Source organism: Mytilus galloprovincialis, chromosome 9, assembly GCF_965363235.1.
Source record: "Mytilus galloprovincialis chromosome 9, xbMytGall1.hap1.1, whole genome shotgun sequence".
Lineage (NCBI taxonomy): Eukaryota > Metazoa > Mollusca > Bivalvia > Mytilida > Mytilidae > Mytilus > Mytilus galloprovincialis.
This window is the reverse complement of record NC_134846.1, coordinates 71,092,495-71,117,185: the sequence shown is the minus strand read 5'-3', so window position 1 is coordinate 71,117,185 and position 24,691 is coordinate 71,092,495. Positions and strand designations below refer to the sequence as shown.

Genomic DNA, 24,691 nt, shown 5'->3' with positions numbered 1-24,691 from the left:
AACCGGCTAGCTATTAAAAGGCAGTTACGAATTTGTGACCGTAAATATTTGAGTAACGAGCATTAAATTGATCTAAGGAAAAACTCCATTCTTGTCCTTTTCGGCGACAGGGCAGCTGACCAGTTTAACGTTTCTTTACAAGCAAATCATTTGATCACTGAATACAAAGACACAAACATGCTAATTACATGTAGTTTAATAACAACCCACCAGTTCATTAAACCCCAAATACCCTCCGGTATACTCTGTCATCCTGTGTTTGTTTAATTGAATCATGCAAATAAATTAAAAATACATTTTGTTTTGATTGCTATCGATCGATTTTGACAGGTAATTTTTAGATATACTAACGAGCCTTCAAAAAGCGTTCGGAATTCGGTGTTGACAGGGTTCGGTTTTTTCAGGTTAGATTAACGTTAATTGGTAGGGAAATTTTGTGGGACTTTGAAAATTGTTCGGTTTAAACTGAAATTCGGTTTCATCAGGGTTCGGTTTACCCAGGTTTCACTGTATATTCCTAGAACTTTTATAATATAACAAATATTCCTGGAGCTTTTTTAAATATAAAAAATTTCCTGGAACTTTTATAATATAACAAATATTCCTGGAACTTTTATTATATAAAACATTGTCCATAATAATATTCCAAAGAACTTTTAGCAACTGACAAAAGTTCCATTGGGAACTTTTCTTATGTAATATTTTATCCTTTGTGAAGGAAATTTTCTTATTGCATTGGATAAAATATTATATAAGGAAAGTTCCCAATAGAACTTTTGTCATATGCTAAAAGTTCTTTGGAACAAATATTATGGGGGAACTTATATTCTGTCACATTTGGACTAGAAGTTGAAAAAGTTTTTGGTGCAGACTGATTAGTCATATTTAGAAACCATGTATATAACAAATACAATACAAGTATTTAGGAAATATGAAATGTTAAATATGTGACACAATTTCAAGTTTTACATGTGTAATGTTACATTATAAGCTTATAACTCAGGAAAGGCATTTTTAAAGATGAATTATAAGTATCATTTTGCTCTAGTATTTTCAAAATAGTGTCAAAGCATAATAATTCAGAAATCTTAATCGATAAGTTCAAGCTTAAAATTTAGAGAGTAAACTATCAGGAATGACATCAATATTTATGTACTTATCATTTCATTGCAGAGCAATTTGATTAACAATATCACACCTATCCATAAAAAAAACCCATTATGATTTGGAAGCCTCACATGCACCATGCACAATTCCTAGGCATGTTACACACTAACCTACAGTAACAATGCTGATATTCAATTAATCATCTTTTCAAATAAAATGTACTACCACGCCTAATTTTTTATTGCAATAGTTGTAAAGAGTAAAATATTCAATATAGAAAATTGATCATTAGATCTTTATAAAATAAAAAGTCATACTACACACATTAAAATTATAACAATGTTAAAATGCTTTAAGCAAACATAAAAAACAAAACACATAAATAATGAACAACTAGAACTTAACAACATCTACAACAAATAACACTTCACATATCAATCACCAGTGACCATCATGCATTTTTCAATAAATTATGTAAATAAATAATTGATAGACAGATTGTGATTATTTGAAATTTTGTTGTCTGCTTTGAATTTTTTTTATTTCTAATATTTGAATGGTTTATTGAACAAGAATTCTATTTTTTGAAGAAGAAAAAAAGAAAAAAAAAGAATTGCTATTTTTCAGTATGTACACACTTAGATTAGGAAGCAAACAAATGTTATTTGAATTCAGTAAAGTATAATAAAAAGTTTTTCATCAACCTCAACAGTCACTGGTGCAACGTACCTAACGAACATAATGACAATACACACATTATTATCATGTTATAAGATCAAAAGTTTCAGCATATAAGTCATGGGCAAACTTCATTTTATGTTTCAGGCTTTCTAACTTTCTTCTATGTTCTACTCCAAGTTCCCGTAAACTTGAGATACTCATCAGCAATCGAGGAAAAAGTCCAGCATAATCTGGATGGCATGTTGTAACTTGATTCTGTAGTGACTGTATCAAAAGCTCTTGCAGTTTACTCACATTGTCCCTTTTCTTTAAACCCTGACGATCTGAAAAGTTTTAAAAATTGATTTAACTATCAGCATTCCTAATTACTTCTGTGTCTCTAAGCATCAAATAAAAGGTGCACCCATGTCTGAATTGATTCTGCATACTGTATATGTAAAAATTCATGAAGAAAAAAGATTTCTTTAGTTAAGTGTAATTATTTTTATTGCCTTTCATCCTTTGAACCTTAAATCAATATTGTTGTACAATTTTCCATGAAACTTGTCTATCAATCAGTATCAATATTTTGAACATAAATCAGGCTGTTGGTTTTTATATTTAAATTGTTTTACATTTTTCATGTCAGGGCATTTTATAGCTGACTATACAGTATGGGTTTTGCTAATTGTGGAAGGTTGTTCCGCGTTCAGCGACATATAGTTGTTAATTTCTGTGTCATTTGATCTTTTGTTTCATTACCACATCTTGTTATTTTTATATATACATTATTTGAAAGTCTTGGACATTGAACTGTATTTTCAAATATAAAATGTTCATCAGTTATTTTGGCAGTATGCCTGTTTATTTACAAGGTTTATATGGATGAATTGTTTGGGTATACCAGTCCAAATATGGTTACTGAATGCCTTAAGTGTTAAGTTATTTCCAAACTGATTCAAGCCTAAGTTTTCATACAACTAAAGTAAGCTTTTCGATCAGGTGTCTCATTTTGTAAAGTAATGTTGTTTGGTTGCCGACTTATCTGATCTTAAAGCCTTTTACATATTTGTCTACTAACCTGGAGAAATGAGCACCAAAGCACTAAACAATGCTTTTTCTGTATCCTCCAAATTGTAGGCATTGAGACGTACACATAAATTAAACAACAATTCAACAAAATGTTCTCCCAAAGGGAATCCAACCTTCATATCTTTTCTTGTAACTAGGAAGTTCTTACCAGGAACAAACATAGCATCAGTCTCCGTGTCTATAAAGACAGAGTGTACAATACAAGCAACCTGAAAAGAATAGCAATTAAACTATTTATACAGAAATATGGCTATTTTGTGAAATCTCTCAATAACTTAAACAATTGTTGTGCAATGTTTAATCCTAGTTTTGTTAAATTATATATTAATGTATTACAAATGAATAGATCAGTTAAATAAATTGATAAATACTGTTACCTTTGGGATCCATAAGAATGACAGGCCAAGTAAGTAGTTCTAGTTTTAACCTTTGCGGTCAGTTGGATACTAAGATTATAGAATAATGCATTTCTGTTCTTAAATATGCATACCTAGTCTGACATTGGACTCAGACTTCTTTTAAACTGAGTTTTACTGTGTGTTTTGTTGTGTGTTTTTTTAACATTGGCTAGAGGTATAGGGGGAGGATTGAGATCTCAAAAAACATGTTTAACCCCACTGCATTTTTGCGCCTGTCCCAAGTCAAGTGCCTCTGGCCTTTGATAGTCTTGTATGATTTTTAATTTTAGTTTCGTGTGTATTTCGAATTTTAATGTGACGTCCATTATCACTGAACTAGCAAACATTATGTTTAGGGGCCAAATGAAGCATGCCTACGGCTGCAGGAGTTTCTGCTGCATTGAAGACCCATTGGTGGCCTTCGGTTGTTGTCTCTTTGACATATTCCCCATTTCCATTCACAATTTTATATTAGGAATTCTAATATAAACTGATCATTACTAACCTCAAAACAACCTCCTTTGATCAAACTGATTTGATCCTCTTGCTCAAGCCGAGAGAATCCTGGAATTTTCTTTGCAAATGTGACTGTATCCTGAATAGTAGTATTGAGTAAACTCTGGAATCCATGCCAACAAACTTCACCAGCCGAGCAAATTCTACCTAGTTCATCCTGAAAAACAAAAAGCAGTTAATTTTCAAATACTTCATAAATATAACTAGGATGTATCCATTGATAAACTATCCCTATCTATAACTTTGAATTGTTTTCTGTAGATATGAACTGTAACTTAAAACTTTCAACACTTTTTCCCATGCTTATAACTGTACTCATGACAACCTACTTTTGTTTGATTCTTCATTATCATTCAAGATATGTTTGATTTCTCTTTAACTTGTAATTTCATAGACCAGGATAATTTCACAGAACTAGAATCACTCCAATTTAGGTTTCAGTGAGATAATTTATCTGCATAAAGATTCAACAACGTTTCATTGTCTTTTGCAGTCAAAAAATGTAATCAAAATGCTGTTTGTATCAAATCAAATTCCTTATTTCTATTGATTTTTTTTCTACATTACTCATGGAAAACTTATAAGTCATAAATGAGGGTGGGCAGGACCTTTTTCGGGATATCCAGATCGAGTGTTTTTAAGCTCGGGATTTCGGGATTGATCTTTTTGGGATCTGGGAATTCTATTTTCAAATTTTCGGGATGTCAGGAATTAAATTTCTTTAAATCGGGACCTCAGGATGTCATGTTTTTAAGACAATAGTTTTCAAACTACACATTTGGTTAAAGTTAGTACCTGGAATAGTAACTGCACATCTTGTTTTGCCAGCATACTTCTCTGTTTAAATTCTATAACTTTCTCTTGCATGGCGTCTATATCAGCACGAGATCGAAAATTTGTTTGGAATGATTGATGGACTTTGTAAGTTAAAAATGCAACAGATAACTGACTTTCATCCTCAACTTTCACAGTAGGACTAACAATTGCAGTCTCTCTGGGTTTCTGAGTCTTCATAGAATTCTCATATGACACTTTTAAGAACTTTCTTCTATCATCATGTGAATCCAACTCTGCCACAGGACTTTGTCTCACACATCCTGTGTCTTGTTTCTGATCTATTTTGTCTGATCTTGATATATCTGTTGTATTTTGTTTCAACATGTTTGTTCTTGTATTGAATAATGGAGGCGATGTCATTGGCTGACTATGTGTCATGTGATATGGAGATGGTGAGTTCATTACTAATGGTGATGTTAAAGACCTATTCACTGATTCATTCCTTTGGAATGGAGACGGATTGTTTGAAGATCCTGGGAATGGAGATGGATTATTGGAAGGTCCTGGGAATGGCGAGGGATTATTTGAAGTTCCTTGAAACGGAGACGGATTGTTTTGACGTCCTGGGTATGGAGAATTCCTTTGAGAACACACTGAAGAAGGCCGACTGTTATCACCACCACCACTCTCTAGAGAAGGAGGACGTGTATCTGGATTAACACCTGCTCTGTGTTGCAATGTTTGATACTGTGGCTTTCTGAAAAAATTTGAACCAGGAATTTTATTCCTCATTTGTGACATGTTTGAATGTTCCATAGCCATCTGATTTTGAAAATGTCTAGAATTTAATACTTGAATTTCTTCATCACTGAAGTCATATGATGTCCTACGACTGATAGCATCGAGAGACTCTAAATCTTCATTGTCATATGACTGATGTGACATTGCTGAAACAGAATCTATTGATGACCTGTTCCTGGGAGCATTCATAGCATCAACAGATAGATATTGACTTTTTGACAGAATATGTTCATGACTTCTGACTGGAGATCTATCTTCACAAATTTTTCTTTCTGATTTCACCAAATTGATTGGAGATGTATAGCCTTGCTGACTGAAAAGTTGTGGAGCACCATAATACATTGCAGAGGTTATCATATCTTGTCCTAGTGACATAAACATAGGATTGGCAAATGGATTTGGAGGTCCAACATTTAATGGTAAACTTGATGGGGGATTACTTATATTCCGTACAGGTACACCAGGTGAATTTACAGGTGAATGATTCACTGAGCCTAAAGGTGTTGGCAAATTTGATCTACTTAGTGAGTTCATCAGGCTATCATTTGAAAGAGATGGTGATCTCAAAGTAGGGGGAGATAAATCCAATGGTGGAGAGTCAGACTTCTGTGATAATTTATTTTCTTGTGATGTGTCTTCTGTTTTCTGTTTCATAACCGTTGACATGATTTCTGATGAAATGTCTGGATTCAGACTTAACAGACCATGGAGAGCTTGTTCCATCACAGAATCTTCCATACACTTAATCATATCTCTCATTTTACGGGATCTTCTTCCCAATTTTGCAGCTACAATCATAATAAAATTTCATGAATTTTCACAATAAAAACAATATACCCGGTATAGTTTTATAGTCTATTATTTGAAAGACAAGGATGTAATTCTTTGTTTAAAATTTTCTTTTGATAATCTCATTCTAACAAATTGGTTATTTTCATGATCTAAACATCTGAGAATGTAGCATTAAAAAAAACACTATCCTTGACATCATTCAGATTATAAACAGAGATACATACACATATATAAGGTATATTAATCAATGGTCCATATGTATAGCCTTTTGGTGTTTCTATTAGATCATACTTGACAATGCAAGAAAAAACAAGAGCTGTCAAAATGACAGTAAACCGGATTCTTTAACATTTATTTGTGTTCTGGCATTTATCAATATTACAAGGACCAAAACTCCTAATAGGTAAAATATATGATTATCAATATCAAACTTGACTTCCATGTTGTCAACAATAACAACATATAAACTAGATAGAAAATTACCCTCTAGCAGGACAAACTGTGTGCCCTTAATGCATAAAGTAGGAAAAAATTACTAAGTCCACCTACCTAGGATTTTGAAAATATCTAAAAAAAATGAATGAATTGTATGGTTTTCAAATGGAAAGCAAAAATCAAGCTTGACCTGTTTGACCATTTTAAACTTTCAAGAACTGTAACTCCTGAACGGTAAAAGTCAAAATCGTCATTATTGAACTTGACCTCCATTTTGTTGTCAGTAACAACATATTAAAATTTTAAAAGGTTTGGTTGACTGGTTCATGAGTAAATGCATGGACACAACATTTTTTAAACTTTCAAGAACCGTAACTCCTGAACGGTAAAACGTCATTATTGAACTTGACCTCCGTTATGTTGTTAGTAACAACATATTAAAATTTTAAAAGGTTTGGTTGAACGGTTCATGAGCAAATGCACGGACACAACATTTTTTAAACTTTCAAGAACCGTAACTCCTGAACGGTAAAAGTCAAAATTGTCATTATTAAACTTGACCTCCATTTTGTTGTCAGTAACAACATATTAAAATTTTAAAAGGTTTGGTTAAATGCACGGACAACATTTGGTTGCCGCCCACCCACCCGCCCGCCCGCCCACCGTACATCCCCAAATCAATAACAGACATTTTTGACACAAAAATCGGGTTAAAAACTGTCTAAAACTGTGCTAAGGTCGTCTTGAACTTGAAAGAAGTGTAAGTTATTACACCATATCCCTTTATTTCCAATAAATGTATACATGGCTGCTATGACATGACCCCAATTGAAAACATATGTGCATATAATTGTTCCCATTACATAACCTCAACTTTTACACTGAAGCTGAAAATAATAAGGAAAAGTAAATATGTCTATAGATGACAGTTCCATGACATTACCTGATCTGGACATGCCCAGTTGTAAACATTTTTGCAGACGACAGTACTGACATCTGTTGCGAGTAAGGACTGTAATCTGACAATTCTTTCCATAAAAACATCTCTTCCGTGCAGGATCACCAATATCTTGTAAAGCTCTTCTGAAGAAACCCTGAAGAAAAAAATGTAATAAAAAATTAGAGAAATACCTGTCAATACAAGGTTACTTAAGAGTTAATGGTTATGACAAATTTCACTGTATAATATACTAACTGGTATACCCAAATCCTGATCCTACAGGAAACTAGTGAGTAGTTATGCATTTCCCTTACTAAATTATAAGATGTCTGAGATATTTAACTATCTTCAATCAATTCTCCTAAATTGAATTAATGGGATCCAATATGTGTTTTTTTTTCTAGTAGATGTTTTTGACTTTAATTCAAGTTTACCATTGAACAACACGATACTAAAAATAATAATAATTTTTGTCATATTCAAATGAATATTATTACAATTATAGAAAAAAATCAAATATACATCACAAAACTTCTGCAGGTGTTTTAAGAGTGAATGCATAAACTTCACATCTGAAAATTCCATTACATCCTCACTTAAGTATGTGTTTACTGGTATTATCAATTATTCTACACACCAAGAGTAGTTAGATTTAAGAGTTCTTTGGCCTACTCAATTCCGTGAACTACTTGTTCAATTATTATATGGGAACCAAATTTGCCAGTAAAAATATGGACAAAATATACAAGTAATTTCATTTAATTTTTCCTAAAGATGTTAATTTTTTATCTTAAAGAAGCCCGGTCATTTAAAATTCCATGAGAGTTTGAACAAGTCATTGATGTCTTGACAAATTTAATCTCAGATTGTTTGATATAAATTTAATCTCAGATTGTATGATATAAATTTAATCTCAGATTGTATGATATAAATTTAATCTCAGATTGTATGATATAAATTTAATCTCAGATTGTATGATATAAATTTAATCTCAGATTATATGCTATAAATTTTAACTGCAAAAAAATAAGTCTATTAATCAGTCAATTATGGAAGAAATGAACAAATGTATTTTCAAAATTTACTGACTTTTGATCATCATGATCATAAAAAACTTCTGTCCAAGTTTCATAAAATTTTTAATGTCCTTAAAAACTTGAACCATAGACTGAACCTTAATTTTGATGACACAGATGGCAGAATCTAAAATCTTTCAATCTTGATTAGGCGTAAGATTGTTGCAGTTTAAAAAAAATAGGTCTGCTTCTACACAAGGAAAATGCATTGACATAATGTAGAATTTAGAAAATGATTTAATTAATAAAGGATTTTGTATTTTTTATTCTATAAGTGTGTCAGTGTAGGTACATATGATACTGTTGCTTTTTTTTAAAAAGAACTTTTTTGCACTATGTGACCTTTAAAATTAAAAAAAACAATAACTTACATATGTACATAACGCAAAAAAAATTGTATTATGTGTAACAGATGTTCAAGTTGACATGTAGGAAGTAGCTAAAAAAATACCAACAGGAGAGAAACAGATTATTATGAAGTTTAACAACATAATTAAACAAATTAATATGGTTTAAGATCTATGATAAAAAATATATACAGCAAGCTGTCTTGCTTAATAAAACTTGAGGCATCAAGGGATCCTGAATCACTCATCTCTCATATTGATATTAACAAAAATCTTTATTGCTGATCAGTTTTGCTGTTTAGCAATAATAGCTTTCAAAATAAAAATGCTTAAACTAGTCACAAAGATTTCACAAAACCATGCAATAAATCCTTTAAAAAGTGGATTAATGGTTTCAGTCATTTAGCATGTTTTAGATCTTGTATTTTTAACCAGTTTTGCAGTTTGTAGTTTTTCACCTTACCCAACCAGTTTTTAAGGAGGCAAACTTCAAAATTTGTCAAAGGGTATATCTCAGAGAAATACATGTAAGACAACTTCAAGTGACCATCAACACCCTGAAACACTCATTTTCCCATGCACCATCTAGGAGTTAGAATGCTTTTCCACCTGGGATTGTCTCAGCACCGTCAGATTAAGCTTTTCAAGCCAGGATTACAAATACAAGAGTGCACATGCTGAAATGTCTCGCCTTCTTTTCTAATTATTGATATTATGTTGATAGTCCTTAATATCAAGCTTTACAACTGTCACATTAATTTAACATTAACTAAGATAACTAAACATTGACCAATGATCCATGAAAATGAGGTCAAGGTCAGATGAACAATGCCAGGCAGACATGTACAGCTAACAATTCTTCCATACCACAAATATAGCTGACCTATTGCTTAAAGTTTAAGAAAAACTGACAAAACACAAAAGCTTAATACTGAGCAATGAACCGTGAAAATGAAGTCAAGGTCAAATAAAACCTGCACAACTGACATATAGATCATAAAATATTTCCATACACAAAATATAGTTGACCTATGGCATATTGTATTAGATAAAAAGACCAAAACTCAAAAACTTAACTTTGACCACTGAACCATGAAAATGAGGTCAAGGTCAAATGACATCTGCCTGCTAGACATGTACACCTTACAATCATTCCATACAACAAAAATAGTAGACCTATTGCATAAAGTATGAGAAAAACAGACCAAAACACAACCAGGTGCTCCGCAGGGCACAGCTTTATACGACCGCAGAGGTCTAACCCTGAACAGTTGGGGCAAGTATGGACAAAACATTCAAGCGTGATACAGCTCTGAATTTGGATTGTGATCAAATTTTTGACATTACATGGTTTTTTTTCACACAAAACAAATGTCAAGATTTTACAAATCAATTAAAGATTTCTTCTTCAAACTTTTTAAATCTAAAATTAAATAGTTGACACAGCATAGGTTTCTGACACAGAATGAATGTGGTCTAATGAACTTTTTTGCCTTTGAGCAATTCACTATGCTGTTGAATATTAATCCTCTCAAAAAAATGTTTGAAGAAATTTTCTTTTTATTTATGAAATCTGAAATGAGAAAAATTTACCCCCCCCCCTTTTTTTTCACATCCCTGTTTCCCTTTTTCCAAAACTGATATCAATTCATATTTCTAATGGAGTTTGCAACAATAACTACTCTTTTAAATACATCATAAAATATTAAAATGTAAAATAAAGTGCTTGTTATCACTGAATGGTAAAGATTGGTTGGTAGTAAAAGTGAATATACATTGTTTATTGTATAAAACAATAAAAAAAACTTCATCAGCAACATTTTATATTGGCAAATTTCCAATGAAGTTATTTACATAAAGTTATTGGCAAATAAAAATAGAAAATGACATCATAGTCATGTCTGGCAAATGTCCAACATACATTATCTAAAAACATTTTAGATAAGATAAGGAAAAAAAGCTTCATCAGCAACATTTTATATTGGCAAATTTCCAATGAAGTTATTTACATAAAGTTATTGGCAAATAAAAATAGAAAATGACATCATAGTCATGTCTGGCAAATTTCCAACATATATTATCAACTACTATTCTATACAAAGAAAGATAACTCCAATTGAAAATTAATTGCTATTGCACAATATTGTGCAATTAGATATTTCTTGCTATTGTGCAATACTGTGCAATTGAAAATTTCTTGCTATTGCACAATACTTGATATGGAATCCTGATTTGGACCAACTTGAAAACTGGGCCCATAATCAAAAATCAAAGTACATATTTAGATAAAGCATATCAAATAAGCCCAAGAATTTAATTTTTGTTAAAATCAAACTTAGTTTAATTTTGGACACTTTGGACCTTAATGTAGACCAAATTGAAAACTGGACCAAAAATTAAGAATCCACATACACAGTTAGATTTGGCATATCAAAGAACCCATTTATTCAATTTTTGATGAAATCAAACAAAGTTTAATTTTGGACCCCCATTTGGACCAACTTGAAAACTAGGCCAATAATTAAAAATCTAAGTACATTTTTAAATTCAGCATATCAAAGAACCCCAAGGATTCAATTTTTGTTAAAATCAAACTAAGTTTAATTTTGGACCCTTTGGACCTTAATGTAGACCAATTTGAAAACGGGACCAAAAATTAAGAATCTACATACATAGTTAGATTCGGCATATCAAAGAACCCAAATTATTCAATTTTTGAAGAAATCACACAAAAAAAAAAGTTCAATTTTGGACCCTTTGGGCCCCTTATTCCTAAACTGTTAGGACCAAAACTCCCAAAATCAAACCCAACCTTCCTTTTATGGTCATAAACCTTGTGTTTAAATTTCATAGATTTCTATTTACTTATACTAAAGTTATTGTGCGAAAACCAAGAATAATGCTTATTTGGGCCCCTTTTTGGCCCCTAATTCCTAAACTGTTGTGACCTCAACTCCAAAAATCAATCCCAACCTTCCTTTTGTGGTCATAAACCTTGTGTCAAAATTTCATTGATTTCTATTTACTTATACTAAAGTTATTGTGCGAAAAACCAAGAATAATGCTTATTTGGGCCCTTTTTTGGCCCTTAATTCCTAAACTGTTGGAACCAAAACTCCCAAAATCAAACCTAACCTACCTTTTGTGGTCATAAACCTTGTGTCAAAATTTCATAGATTTCTATTCACTTAAACAAGTTATAGTGCGAAAACCAAGTAAATGCTTATTTGGGCCTTTTTTGGCCCCTAATTCCTAAAATGTTGGGACCAAAACTCCCAAAATCAATCCCAACCTTCCTTTTGTGGTCATAAACCTTGTGTTAAAATTTCACTGATTTCTATTCACTTTTACTAAAGTTAGAGTGCGAAAACTAGAAGTATTCGGACGACGACCCAGATGACGACGCCAACGTGATAGCAATATACGACCAAAAAATTAAAATTTTTGCGGTCGTATAAAAACTTAACTATAACCACTGAACCATGAAAAAGAGGTCAAGGTCAGATGACACCTGCCAGTTGGAAATGTACACCTTACAGTCCTTCCATACACCGAATATACTAGACCTATTGCTTATAGTATCCAAGATATTGACTTAACCACCAAAACTTAACCTTGTTCACTGATCCATGAAATGAGGTAGAGGTCAAGTGAAATCTGTCTGACGGGAAAGAGGACCTTGCAAGGTATGCACATACCAAATATGGTTATCCTAATACTTATAATAAGAGAGGATTTAACATTACAAAAAATCTGAACTTTTTACAAGTGATCACTGAACCATAAAAATGAGGTCAAGGACATTGGACATGTGACTGATGGAAACTTTCGTAACATGAGGCATCTATATACAAAGTATGAAGCATCCAGGTCTTTCACCTTTTAAAATATAAAGCTTTTAAAAAGTTAGCTAACAACGCCGCCATAGCTACAGCCGTATCACTATCCCTATGTCGAGCTTTCTGCAACAAAAGTTGCAGACTCGACAAAAAACCATTTAAGGTCATGAATTCCTATAAAAAGTCAATAAATGAATTCTGCAATTTTAGCATTTTTTTTTATATTTTATAGTGCTGATGGTTTTTGTTATATACAGTTCTGTCTATTCAAGAACAATTTTAAGAAAATAGGAGCAAATGGTAAAAAAAAACAAAAAACATAAAGGCAATAACTCTTATAAGAGTTATATATCTAATTTGGATTTCAAATATTGACACATATCACATGCTCCATTACAAAATTCTATACCATACATGTACATACCTTACAGCCTTCACATGCTAATACACCATAATGAATTCCTGAGGATCTATCTCCACAGACTAAACATTTAAGTGTAGTGCTACTGTATGTTGGCTTTCTTGGAGCATCTGGAAAACAAAATGTTTATGCTTAATAATATAAGATGTAAAACAAAGTTTACCAAATTAACTTGTTGAATGTATTCCTTTTTTAAAAGTTACCAGTAAATATGACTTTCATCCAGAGCGATACAATGAAGGTCATTATTATAGAAGAATTTTTTTGAAAAACATGAAATCAAGTAACCAGGAATATACAATTGTTGCTGTATAGAAGAAAATTAATACCCAGAAAAATTTCCATTGATGATGACAATAACTCCATATACTTTGGTTGATCTCTGGTGGAAAGTTGTCCCTTTGACAATCATACTACATCTCCTTACTTTTATATTGTATGTTTGAAACAGCTGATTTAAATGTTTCAACTTAAATCTTACTGAATTATGAAAAAAACCAGAATGAACTTGTTGTAATGGACTATTTACATAAGTTTTGTTCTGTAAACTTATTGTTTAAACTAAGTTTCCTAATCAGATGCTGTTGACAGCAATAATGGTTTTGGATTTTTATTTTTAAAACACAAATACACATTTTCAATTGTCGATCTGTAATCATTTCTGTTTTGTCAAATTGGTGTAAACAACACATAATTTGAAGGTTCCACAACGTTGCAGATAATTTTAATTCATATTTCAGGGATAGGGAATATTTTATGGTCCAGAAGAATAAAAATTGATAAAAAATCTAATTTTATATTTTTTTCCCTAAAAATCAGAAGAAAGTAAAGCAAAGGTAGGTGGAACCGTAAACTAAACTTGAATATGTAAAACTAAATGTCTTCATCTTCAACATAACTGAGCAACTTACTGTTTGGGTTTGTGACTATTTGTAGTCCTGTTTCATTATCGTCATCAGTCTGAGCATTGACTGTCTGTGGTATACTGACTGGTTTCCTGTCATCACTATGTGACATCATTCTACTGTGATCACTCTGTGTATGTGATATACCCATATTATCACCCTCTCTCGTGTTTTGTAGTTGTCTACTAGAATTTCCACCATTGTTGTTTGGTTGGACAAAATTAAAAGGAATATTATCCAAATTTCTACTAAATGGTATATTATCCAAGCTTTTACCAAATGACAGATCATCTTTCATATTGTCTAAGGAACAATTTTGTGACATACTTTGATTAATAGATTTATTAATTGTGTGATCATTTTTGAATGAGTTGTCTACCCTCATTTGGGACGAATGCCTTCCTTTCATCATTTCAGCAATGATTTCCTGTTCTAAACTTTTTACAGTATTACATGTATTTGGATCATAAGCTTTTGCAGACTTTAAAGTATTCTCAATATCTTGATTATGCAGAAATTTAGAGAAATCAGCGCCATTTGTTAACATTTCATGTAGCTTACTGAGATCAGATCCCTCTAAATTTCTATTTTCTGCATTATTTTGCTCATTGCCTTGTGAAGGTTTGTCACTACTGCCACCAACATGTGTAAACGTGTCAAAATGTTTGCTAAAATCAGAATCCCTTGAGACATTGTATGGAGTGCTGTCAGCACCACTACTGATAGGTAACGTTAGAGGCAGTTTAATATGGCTTCCTAACAACCTCTTTATATTCACATCCTGCTCCTCTGGTGTAGTTGTCTGACATGTAGATTTAGTCACAGTACTAGAAAAAGGTGTGGCAGAATAACTCACCGAACTTTTCGTTTGACTATCAGCGGTTGTTCGATTAAGAACTCTGTTGATTTTCTTATTAAAGGAGAATCTTCTGTTTGGTGGCTTTTCCTTTGGTTTTTCTTCTACAGGAAAGTCATAAATACCTACTCTGTCTTCATTTTTCTTACTTTCTTCCTCCACCTTTTTTTTCTCATTTTCTTCGTTTTCCATGTAAAACCTGAATCTATTGTTGTCCCAATCACACTTTGGGAATATATTTTCTGAGACAATTGATGGAATGTTTGTATGCTGTTCATCTGGAGGTATGTATTCTTTTTTAATCTGAGACAGTATTTGTTCATCTGAGACTTTTCCCCCTTTACCTCCAATTATAGATGGCAAGTTAGTAAGAAGATTGATATTATCTGCTTCCTTGATTTGTGAATCCTGGTCCTCATTAACAAACGATGGTAGTTTATCGTCCATGAAATTGTGTATTTTTTTATCCGCCATATTCCAATTATAGCACTTTAAAATAATGAATCTTCATAATAACTGAAAATAAGAAGAAAAAAATGTCATTTTTTTTTCAAATTTGACTTATTTTATTAAATTACAATACATTATAAAAAACTAGATGTGTCAAAGCAACACAAATGGCCCGGTCTCAAAAAGTTGCAAAATCTGCTTTTCTATAATACATGTGGACACAAACATGATGGTAGTCTCTCATATCATAAATCAGCTCAAAATCGGGAGGCGGATAGAAAAAAAGTCTGTATAACTGTGATTTTCAACAATTTTCAAAGTTGTAAGCCCTTAATTTTGGCAAAAATTAGGGGAGCGGAACGAAACTTAAACTTGATCTGTAACTCATCATGAGTAACTGACATACCAAAAATCAGCTCAATATCTGAAAGCTTTTAGAAAAAAAGTCTGTTTAACTGTGATTTTTAACAATTTATCAAAGTCCATAGCCCTTAATTTCGGCAAAAATTAGCTGAGCGGAACAAACTTTAACTTGATCTGTAACTCATCTTGATTAACTCACATGCAAAAAATCATCCCAATATCTGAAGGCGTTTAGAAAAAAACTCTGTATAATGGTTTGTTGTGGAATGACGGAATGACAGGATTTCGGAATGACGGAATAATGGTATTTTTGGAATTACAGACAAGGGTAAAACTTTTATGGCACCTTCAACTTCGTTGCGGGGCCATAAAAATAACATGTTTTAGTATCATTGTATACATTGAAGGGCAATAATACCAATGTTAAAACATGTCAATATTGAACTTGACTTCAATTTTGTCATTAGTATCAACATACTTGAAAAATTTGAAAAGCATTAATAAAACAGTTTTAAAATGGAAATTACTTCAAATGTTAATTACTAATCAATCCAGGAAAACATAATTTCTGAAAATCATTAATTTCAAACTTTAACTATTTTTTGTTATTAGTAATTATATATAACATCATATCAATATTTGAAGGGTATTGGTTAAACGGTTCTGAAGTTAATGCTCAGAAAAGACTTGTTTTTATGATTTGAAGTGCTATTAACCAATTAATAAAGGACCATAACACCTGAATGGAAAAGAAGTGAAAATTACCAATATCGAACTTGACTTCAATTTTGTCATCAATAAATACACACTAGTTTATGTGTCTTTGGTCTCCTGTGAAGGGTTGTCTCATTGGCATTCATACCACATATTGTTTTTTGTATAAACTGCCACAATTACATGTATTAGTTGAATGTTTCATACATGTAAGTTATTACACAGAAATTAAATAGATAATGTTTTCCAATCATTCAAAGACCATACAAACTCTTGAACTCTACTTTTTTGTATAAACTGCCACAATTACATGTATTAGTTGAATGTTTCATACATGTAAGTTATTGCTCAGAAATTAAATAAATGATGTTTTCCCATCATTCAACGACCATATAACCTCCTGAATATAAATAAGAAGAAGTGGTATGAGTGAAAATAAGACATCTGTATTAGTTGGCTCACTTCCTTGTGAAAAGTTGTCACTGCTGCCACCAACATAAGTAAAAGTGTCAAAATGTAATCTAAAAGTCTTTCTAAATGTGTTATGATGTATATTCACAATAACTTTTGATAGTTCCTGCATCTTAACAGTAATATGACTAATTTACTTTATAGAGTTACTTGTAAGTCTCAGATGTGCAGGTATAGCTTTTGAAAAAAATGGAATTTGATTTCTAAAGTTTTAATGCTGAATTCATGATAAGGAAGTTATCACAATAATTTTTCATGTATATTATTACATATATTATAATATTAACTAGTTTTATTTCATGTTTCTAGTATTTAAAAATATTATATACATAAATTCAATCATATTAACATGTCCAATATTTTTTACTGGTTTATTACAACCAAAAGTGTAAATAATTTCTTTTTATCCTGCAATCAGGCTTCTATTGTACAAATAACAGGTATACAAATAAATTTTTGCTTTATTTGTACATGTACAAATAACGTCTCCTGTAACCCTCTTCCATGTTGAGCACGGGGTAATTAGGGTTTTTCTTTTTGTGATCCAGTTCATTTTGGGTGTCCTCATCGTGGTCCGCTTTTAAACTGTCGATTTCTTTGAATCATTAGAGATATGATGTACATTCGAAAACAAAAGTTTCGAGTGTTGGGTGTAAATTTCAGGATAAAAACAATATATGTACATTGTCGGAAAATATAAAATTTATTTGTACTCACTACGAAACAGGAGAAAAGCTCGGCAGAGCCTCTCTTTTCATCCTGTTTCTAAAGCTCATACAAATAAATTTTATATTTATATATATTACAGTTTATGTATAAATATTTGTAACTAGATGCTCCACAGGGCACAGCTTTATACGACCGCAGAGGTTGAACCCTGAACGGTTGGGGCAAGTTTGGACACAACATTCAAGCTGGATTCAGCTCTAAATTTGGATTGTGATTAAATAGTTGACACAGCATAGGTTTCTGACACAGAATGAATGTGGTCTAATAAACTTAAAATTTGTTTTTTGCCTTTGAGCAATTCCCTATGCTGTTGAATATTAATCCTCTCAAAAAAATGTTTGAAGAAATTTTCTTTTTATTTATGAAATCTGAAATGAGAAAAATTGAACCCCCCTCCCGAATTTTTTTTTCACATCCCCTTTCCCTTATTCCAAAACTGATCTCAATTCAAATTACTAATGGAGTTTGCAACAATAACTACTCATTTAAATACATCATAAAATATTACAATGTAAAAAAAGTGCTTGTTATCACTGAATGGTAAAGATTGTTTTAATTTATCAGTTGGTAGTAAAAGTGAATATACATTGTATATTGTATAAAACAATGATTTAAGTTGATTCAACTACTATTCTGGACAAAGAAAGATAACTCCAATTGAAAATTTCTTGCTATAGCACAATATTGTGCAATTAGATATTTCTTGCTATTGTGCAATACTGTGCAATTGAAGATTTCTTGTTATTGCCCAATACTGTGCAATTGAAAAATTCTTGCTATTGCTCAATACTGTGCAATTGAAGATTTCTTGCTATTGCTGAATACAGTGCAATTGAAAATTTCTTTCTATTGCACAATACTTAATTTAATAATTTTGGATCCTGATTTGGACCAACTTGAAAGCTGGGCCCATAATCAAAAATCTAAGTACATGTTTAAATTCAGCATATCAAAGAAGCCCAAGAATTCAATTTTTGTTTAAATCAAACTTAGTTCAATTTTGGACCCTTTGGACTTTAATGTAGACCAATTTGAAAACGGGACCAAAAATTAAGAATCTACATACACAGTTAGATTTGGCATATCAAAGAACCACAATTATTCAATTTTTAATGAAATCAAACAAAGCTTAATATTGGACCCCAATTTGGACCAACTTGCAAACTGGGCCAATAATAAAAAATCTAAGTACATTTTCAGAATCAGCATATAAACACCAGATGCTCCGCAGGGCGCAGCTTTATATGACTGCAGAGGTTGAACCCTGAACGGTTGGGGCAAGTATGGACACAACTTTCAAGCTGGATTCAGCTCTAAATTTGGACTGTGATTAAATAGTTGACACAGCATAGGTTTCTGACACAGAATGAATGTGGTCTAATGAACTTAAAATGTTTGTTTTGCCTTTGAGCAATTCACTACATTTTTGTATGCTGTTGAATATTAATCCTCTCAAAAAAATTGAAGAAATAGCAATAACTACTCATTTTAATACATCATAAAATATTAAAATGTAAAAAAAGTGCTTGTTATCACTGAATGGTAAAGATTGTTTCAATTTATCAGTTGGTAGTAAAAGTGAATATACATTGTATATTGTATAAAACAATGATTTAAGTTGATTCAACTACTATTCTGGACAAAGAAAGATAACTCCAATCAATTGAAAATTTCTTGCTATTGCACAATATTGTGCAATTAGATATTTCTTGCTATTGTGCAATACTGTGCAATTGAAAAATTCTTGCTATTGCACAATACTGTGCAATTGAAGATTTCTTGCTATTGCTGAATACTCTGCAATTGAAAATTTCTTGCTATTGCACAATACTTAATTTAATAATTTTGGATCCTGATTTGGACCAACTTGAAAACTGGGCCCATAATCAAAAATCTAAGTACATGTTTAGATTCAGCATATCAAAGAAGCCCAAGAATTCAATTTTTGTTAAAATCAAGCTAAGTTTAATTTTGGACCCTTTGGACCTTTATGTTGACCAATTTGGAAACGAGACCAAAAATTAAGAATCTACATACACAGTTAAAATCGGCATATCAAAGAACCCCAATTATTTAATTAAAGTTAAATTTTGGACCCCGATTTGGACCAACTTGAAAACTGGGCCAATAATTAAAAATCTAAGTACATTTTTAGATTCAGCATATAAAGAACCCCAAGGATTCAATTTTTGTCAAAATCAAACAAAGTTTAATTTTGGACCCTTTGGACCTTAATGTAGACCAATATGAAAACGGGACCAAAAATTAAGAATCTACATACACAGTTAGATTCGGCATATCAAAGAACCCCAATTATTCAATTTTTGATAAAATCAAGCAAAGTTTAATTTTGGACCCTTTGAGCCCCTTATTCCTAAACTGTTGGGACCAAAACTCCCCAAATCATTCCCAACCTTCCTTTTATGGTCATAAACCTTGTGTTTAAATTTCATAGATTTCTATTTACTTACACTAAAGTCATGGTGCAAAAACCAAGAAAATGCTTATTTGGGCCCCCTTTTGGCCCCTAATTCATAAACTGTTGGGATCTCAACTCCCAAAATCAATCCAAATCTTCCTTTTGTGTTCATTAACCTTGTGTTTAAATTTCATTGATTTCTATTTACTTATACTAAAGTTAGTGTGCGAAAACCAAGAATAATGCTTATTTGGGCCCTTTTTTGGCCCCCTAATTCCAAAACAGTTGAAACCAAAACTCCCAAAATCAATCCCAACCTTCCTTTTGTGGTCATAAACCTTGTGTCAAAATTTCATAGATTTCTATTTACTTAAACTAAAGTTACAGTGTGAAAACCAAGAAAATGCTTATTTGGGCCCTTTTTGACCCCTAATTCCTAAACTGTTGGGACCAAAACTTCCAAAATCAATCCAAACTTTCCTTTTGTGGTCATAAACCTTGTGTTTAAATTTCATAGATTTCTACTTACTTGAACTAAAGTTATAGTGTAACAAAAAATTTGTTCCGGCGTGACATTTGTTCCGTTGGAACAAATTTCTTAGGAAATATGTTCCATCAGTACTTATATCACAGAAAATTTGTTCCAGCACTATAAAATTTGTTCCGGAACTAATTTTTTAACTAAACGTAAAATAAGTTCCGGAACAAAAATCACAGCTGCATGAGTTTTGTTCCAATATTAAAATTTGAAAAAAAAAGTGAAATAAGTTCCTGTGATATTAGTTTTGAAAGAAATTATTTTTCAGGAATCAATGAAAATGTTCTGCTCAGACCTATTTCACAGAAAATAAGTACCTTTAACCTATTGCACAGGGAAATATTTTCTTGTTACACTAAAAAAATTATAATGCAAGCTGAATGCTGTACTTTTATTGCATTGGGCATTTGCAAATAAGGCATGACGGTAGGATGAAAATAAGAAATAAAAGCAATGATTATGTATCATTATTTATCTACAATGTAAACAAACAAACAAACAAACAAATATTTTATTTGCCAATCACGGCGCCCAGAATGAGCAGAATAATTCTAATATAATTTTCAAACATAATGTAGAGTAAATTCAAAATAGGTTAAACAAAGTACATAATATGATTAATTTTGATTTGGTTGATTGATATAATATTAAAGAAAATGAAGTAGACAATTTGTAAATAATAAACTTATATACATGTAATACAATATGACCAATAGTCTGTTATTTTGGTCCCTTTATTGGACAGCACACCTCGTAGTAAATACTAATAATTTATCAAATGTAAAAGAAATAACTTATGTAAATGCTTATTTGATCATACATAATTTTATATAGAGAAATCTAATTTAATATTGTATTTCTGTTTATATTTAAAACCTCTAATAACTGACAAATTATTATCAAAATGTTTTTATCTTCATTTCCCATTAGCCAAATAAAAAGAGATTTGTTATCAAGTTTTGAAATATTTTTATTTTTACTATATATTTTGCTTAGAAAGGGATTTCTAACATTATCCAGAGTTTTACATGTTAGAAGAAAATGCATCTCATCTTCTATTTCCTCATTACAGAGTTTGCATGTTTTATCATTTATATGACTGAATAGTATTCAACCTTCTTGTTTCCTGTTGATCTGTCATGGGTGTTCTAATCATACATGTACCTAGCTATGGTCGTTGCACAGTTTAAAAAGAGTGTGTCTTTTGTTTGTTTATGCCTTTAAAATAATTGATCAGTTACATTGTCCTTTTCAAATAGGTACAAATGTTAACTTTAACTATAATACTTTTTTACGAAATTACTTTTATTATTATTTCTTATTCTACATTTGTTCTACTATTTCCTAGTTCATAAGTGTAATTTTTAGTATTAATAATTGAGAATGTTATTAAACTTTTGATTTACTCCACAGGATCCAAATTGAATGTTTACACTTATTATTTATTACATTATCAATATACTACACGTTTTTTATAATGACTTTAAACTCACTGATGACAAGTGCTCAGTATATATATATAAGATAACTTGTTTAATCAGCAGAACATATTTCATAGACGAGGAACTTATTTCACCAGGTGAGGAACAAATCTCACAGATCCAGAACTTTTTTTACCAGGTAAGGAATAAATCTCACAAACATGGAACTAATTTCACTAGGTAAGGAACAAATTTCACCAACCAAGAACTTATTTCACTAGGTAAAGTGTGGAACTTATTTCATAGAGATGGAACAAATTATATGGAAATTGTCTGTGAAAAAAGTTCTCTCAGAACATATTTCATGTGAAATTAGTTCCACTGGAACATTTTTCACAGGAACAAATTTTGGCTCACACGAAAACCAAAAGTATTCAGACAACGATGACGACACTGACGCCAACGTGATACCAATATATATACGACCAAAAAAAATTTAATATTTGCGTTCATATAAAAAGTGTACAATCACGACAATAATATATTAATATACATATATAAATATAGTGTCTAAAAATAGCAACAATCAACATTCAATCTATCTAGGTGTGGATCAGTTTGTAAATAAACTGATGCAGTTACTAAATTAAATTATATAAGTGTCTAAGAATGTAACTTAACACACAAATGAGTGTTATAAAATTAGTTGTTATATTTTATATATTATTCACGCAATATTTCGCTAAACAAATTAGCTTCATCGGGCTTGTGCGTCTATCTAGGTGAAATCGGATGCATGACAAAAAATATCTTTGTAGCTTGAGCTACACAAAATTTGTGTAAAAGTTTAATATATTGATTGATGGTCTATTTAAAACATATTTTTGCCGTTTATTGTACATAACAATTTTTAAATCTAAACAAATAGTTGTTTTAGTTAAATAGAATGAAATTCATGATTTATTCCCTTGGTTTTGGGTAGAACTGTTTTTCATCCCTCTCATTAAGTCCACTAGGTTCAAGAGTACGTAGCTGATGCATCCATTTCAATTACTATTGAACTTTTTAATATTAATTTGAGATATAAGTTATGTTGATCTGTTATATACATTTTTATCTAATAAACTTACCAACTTCTTAATTAGGCAGACAGTACGCGTACCGTCTGAGCGTATATATATTTTGAAAAAGTATGCTTACGGTCCAGATCGTATGTGTACAGTCCAAATACTCATACGGTCTGGAACATAAACACAAGTAACTTTGATGTTTGTAATTCCACACGATACAGCAGACCTATCATATGCAACTAGGTGGATAATTAACATACAAGGATGGGAAATCCAGGTTATCATGTTTATGTGTATATTTTGAATTTTTATCATTTTATATATTGTACATCCCAAGCAAAAATGGTTGTGTTACCAATGACTACGTGCTCCTTATTTTTATCCTGTGCTTAGCTGTCGTGGTAATAAGAATGCAAAACACGCCTTTCAGACATGTCTGATTATTCCTGTTAACCGGCTTTTCCAAAACGTCTGCACATTTTGACCTTATATATCCTGTCCTGAAAATACAAAACATGTCTGAAAGGAATGCGGAAAATCTCAGAGAGCAAAACGTTAAATATGACTCTGTGGAATTAAATAGCTACAATGGTTATTGACATTACTCATACCGTGATCCTAATACACAATTTACCTCTGAAATAGTCACAAATGACATGTTCTAGTGACCGAGTTACAACTGTCTGTTATATTAATTAGGCCAATAAATCCCATAATGCACAGCAAAGCCAAGATGTCTGCGCCCATGAAGTGGGCGGCTGATCATTTTAGACATTTCTTTTTTGTTTATAATTAGGTGGCAAGATTGAACAAGGTTATTTTACTATACAATTAATTTCTATAATGCTCTTAACACTGACATTTAGGTTAAACATATAGGAACAATAAGCTCTGGACAAAGGTTTTTAGTATCTTCTGATGATATATCTCACACACCCCCTAATTGTAACTTTCAAAAAACACAAATTGCATAAATAAGATTTCTTACATTACTTTCTTAGATCTCTTATATGAGGGGGATCAGAGGAGTCTTGATCTATAAATCCTGGACTTAAAAAAATGAAATCCAGAGGTCCCGAATACACATGGAATATAAAGATTTTTTTTATTTTTTTTTATTTAAACATATTTATTTATAGTGGATTGGGAAACAAATTATGCAACTTATATTAATCCCTTTCCACTTTGCGGGTGCAAGTGCTGCCTTGTAGCAGCATTAGCCTACTCTTTTTCGAAATCTACAAGGGTGTCTTTAACGTGCAAGAGATATGGCTCTCTCTTAACACGGGTCAGCCATTCATCCTCCCCTTCCGATGGACTATCATCGTTTCCTCAAGACCATACTTTCAGATGGTGTCAAGGGAGAGCCGAAAATTGAGTTCCTGAAATTTTTATCCCAAATGGGAATCGAACCAGGAACCTTTGTGTTAGTAGTCCGATGCACCAACCACTACACCACGGCTCTCTTTAAATCCTGACATCCCAATATTTGAAAAAAGAATTCCCGGATCTCAAAAGGACCAATCCCGTAAATCCAAAGCTTAGAAACACCCG

General features: G+C 31.6%; 2 protein-coding genes across 4 annotated transcripts in view; one reads left to right on the top strand and one right to left on the bottom strand.

Annotated features, from left to right (window-relative positions):
• Positions 1 to 1,649: 1,649 nt before the first annotated feature.
• Positions 1,650 to 23,860, bottom strand: LOC143045812 (uncharacterized). 2 transcript variants are annotated; one of them, XM_076218590.1, is made up of 8 exons: positions 23,772 to 23,860; positions 14,113 to 15,478; positions 13,205 to 13,311; positions 7,522 to 7,672; positions 4,569 to 6,139; positions 3,763 to 3,930; positions 2,849 to 3,068; positions 1,650 to 2,111 (listed from the first exon to the last, which is right to left on the bottom strand). In XM_076218590.1, exons 2-8 carry the CDS (start codon positions 15,434 to 15,436, stop codon positions 1,870 to 1,872), a joined length of 3,783 nt encoding a protein of 1,260 aa, XP_076074705.1. In that variant the 5' UTR covers positions 15,437 to 15,478; positions 23,772 to 23,860; the 3' UTR covers positions 1,650 to 1,869. The 2 variants fall into 2 exon arrangements, with proteins under 2 accessions (XP_076074705.1, XP_076074706.1); XM_076218591.1 differs by lacking the exon at positions 23,772 to 23,860 and adding an exon at positions 23,493 to 23,549.
• The window catches only part of LOC143045813 (FERRY endosomal RAB5 effector complex subunit 3-like), a 35,295-nt gene continuing 34,432 nt past the window's right edge, over positions 23,829 to 24,691 (top strand). For both annotated transcript variants that reach the window (XM_076218593.1, XM_076218592.1), the window contains exon 1: positions 23,829 to 23,951. The gene's annotated coding sequence lies outside the window, so the exon portion shown is untranslated. The remainder of the gene's footprint in view (positions 23,952 to 24,691) is intronic.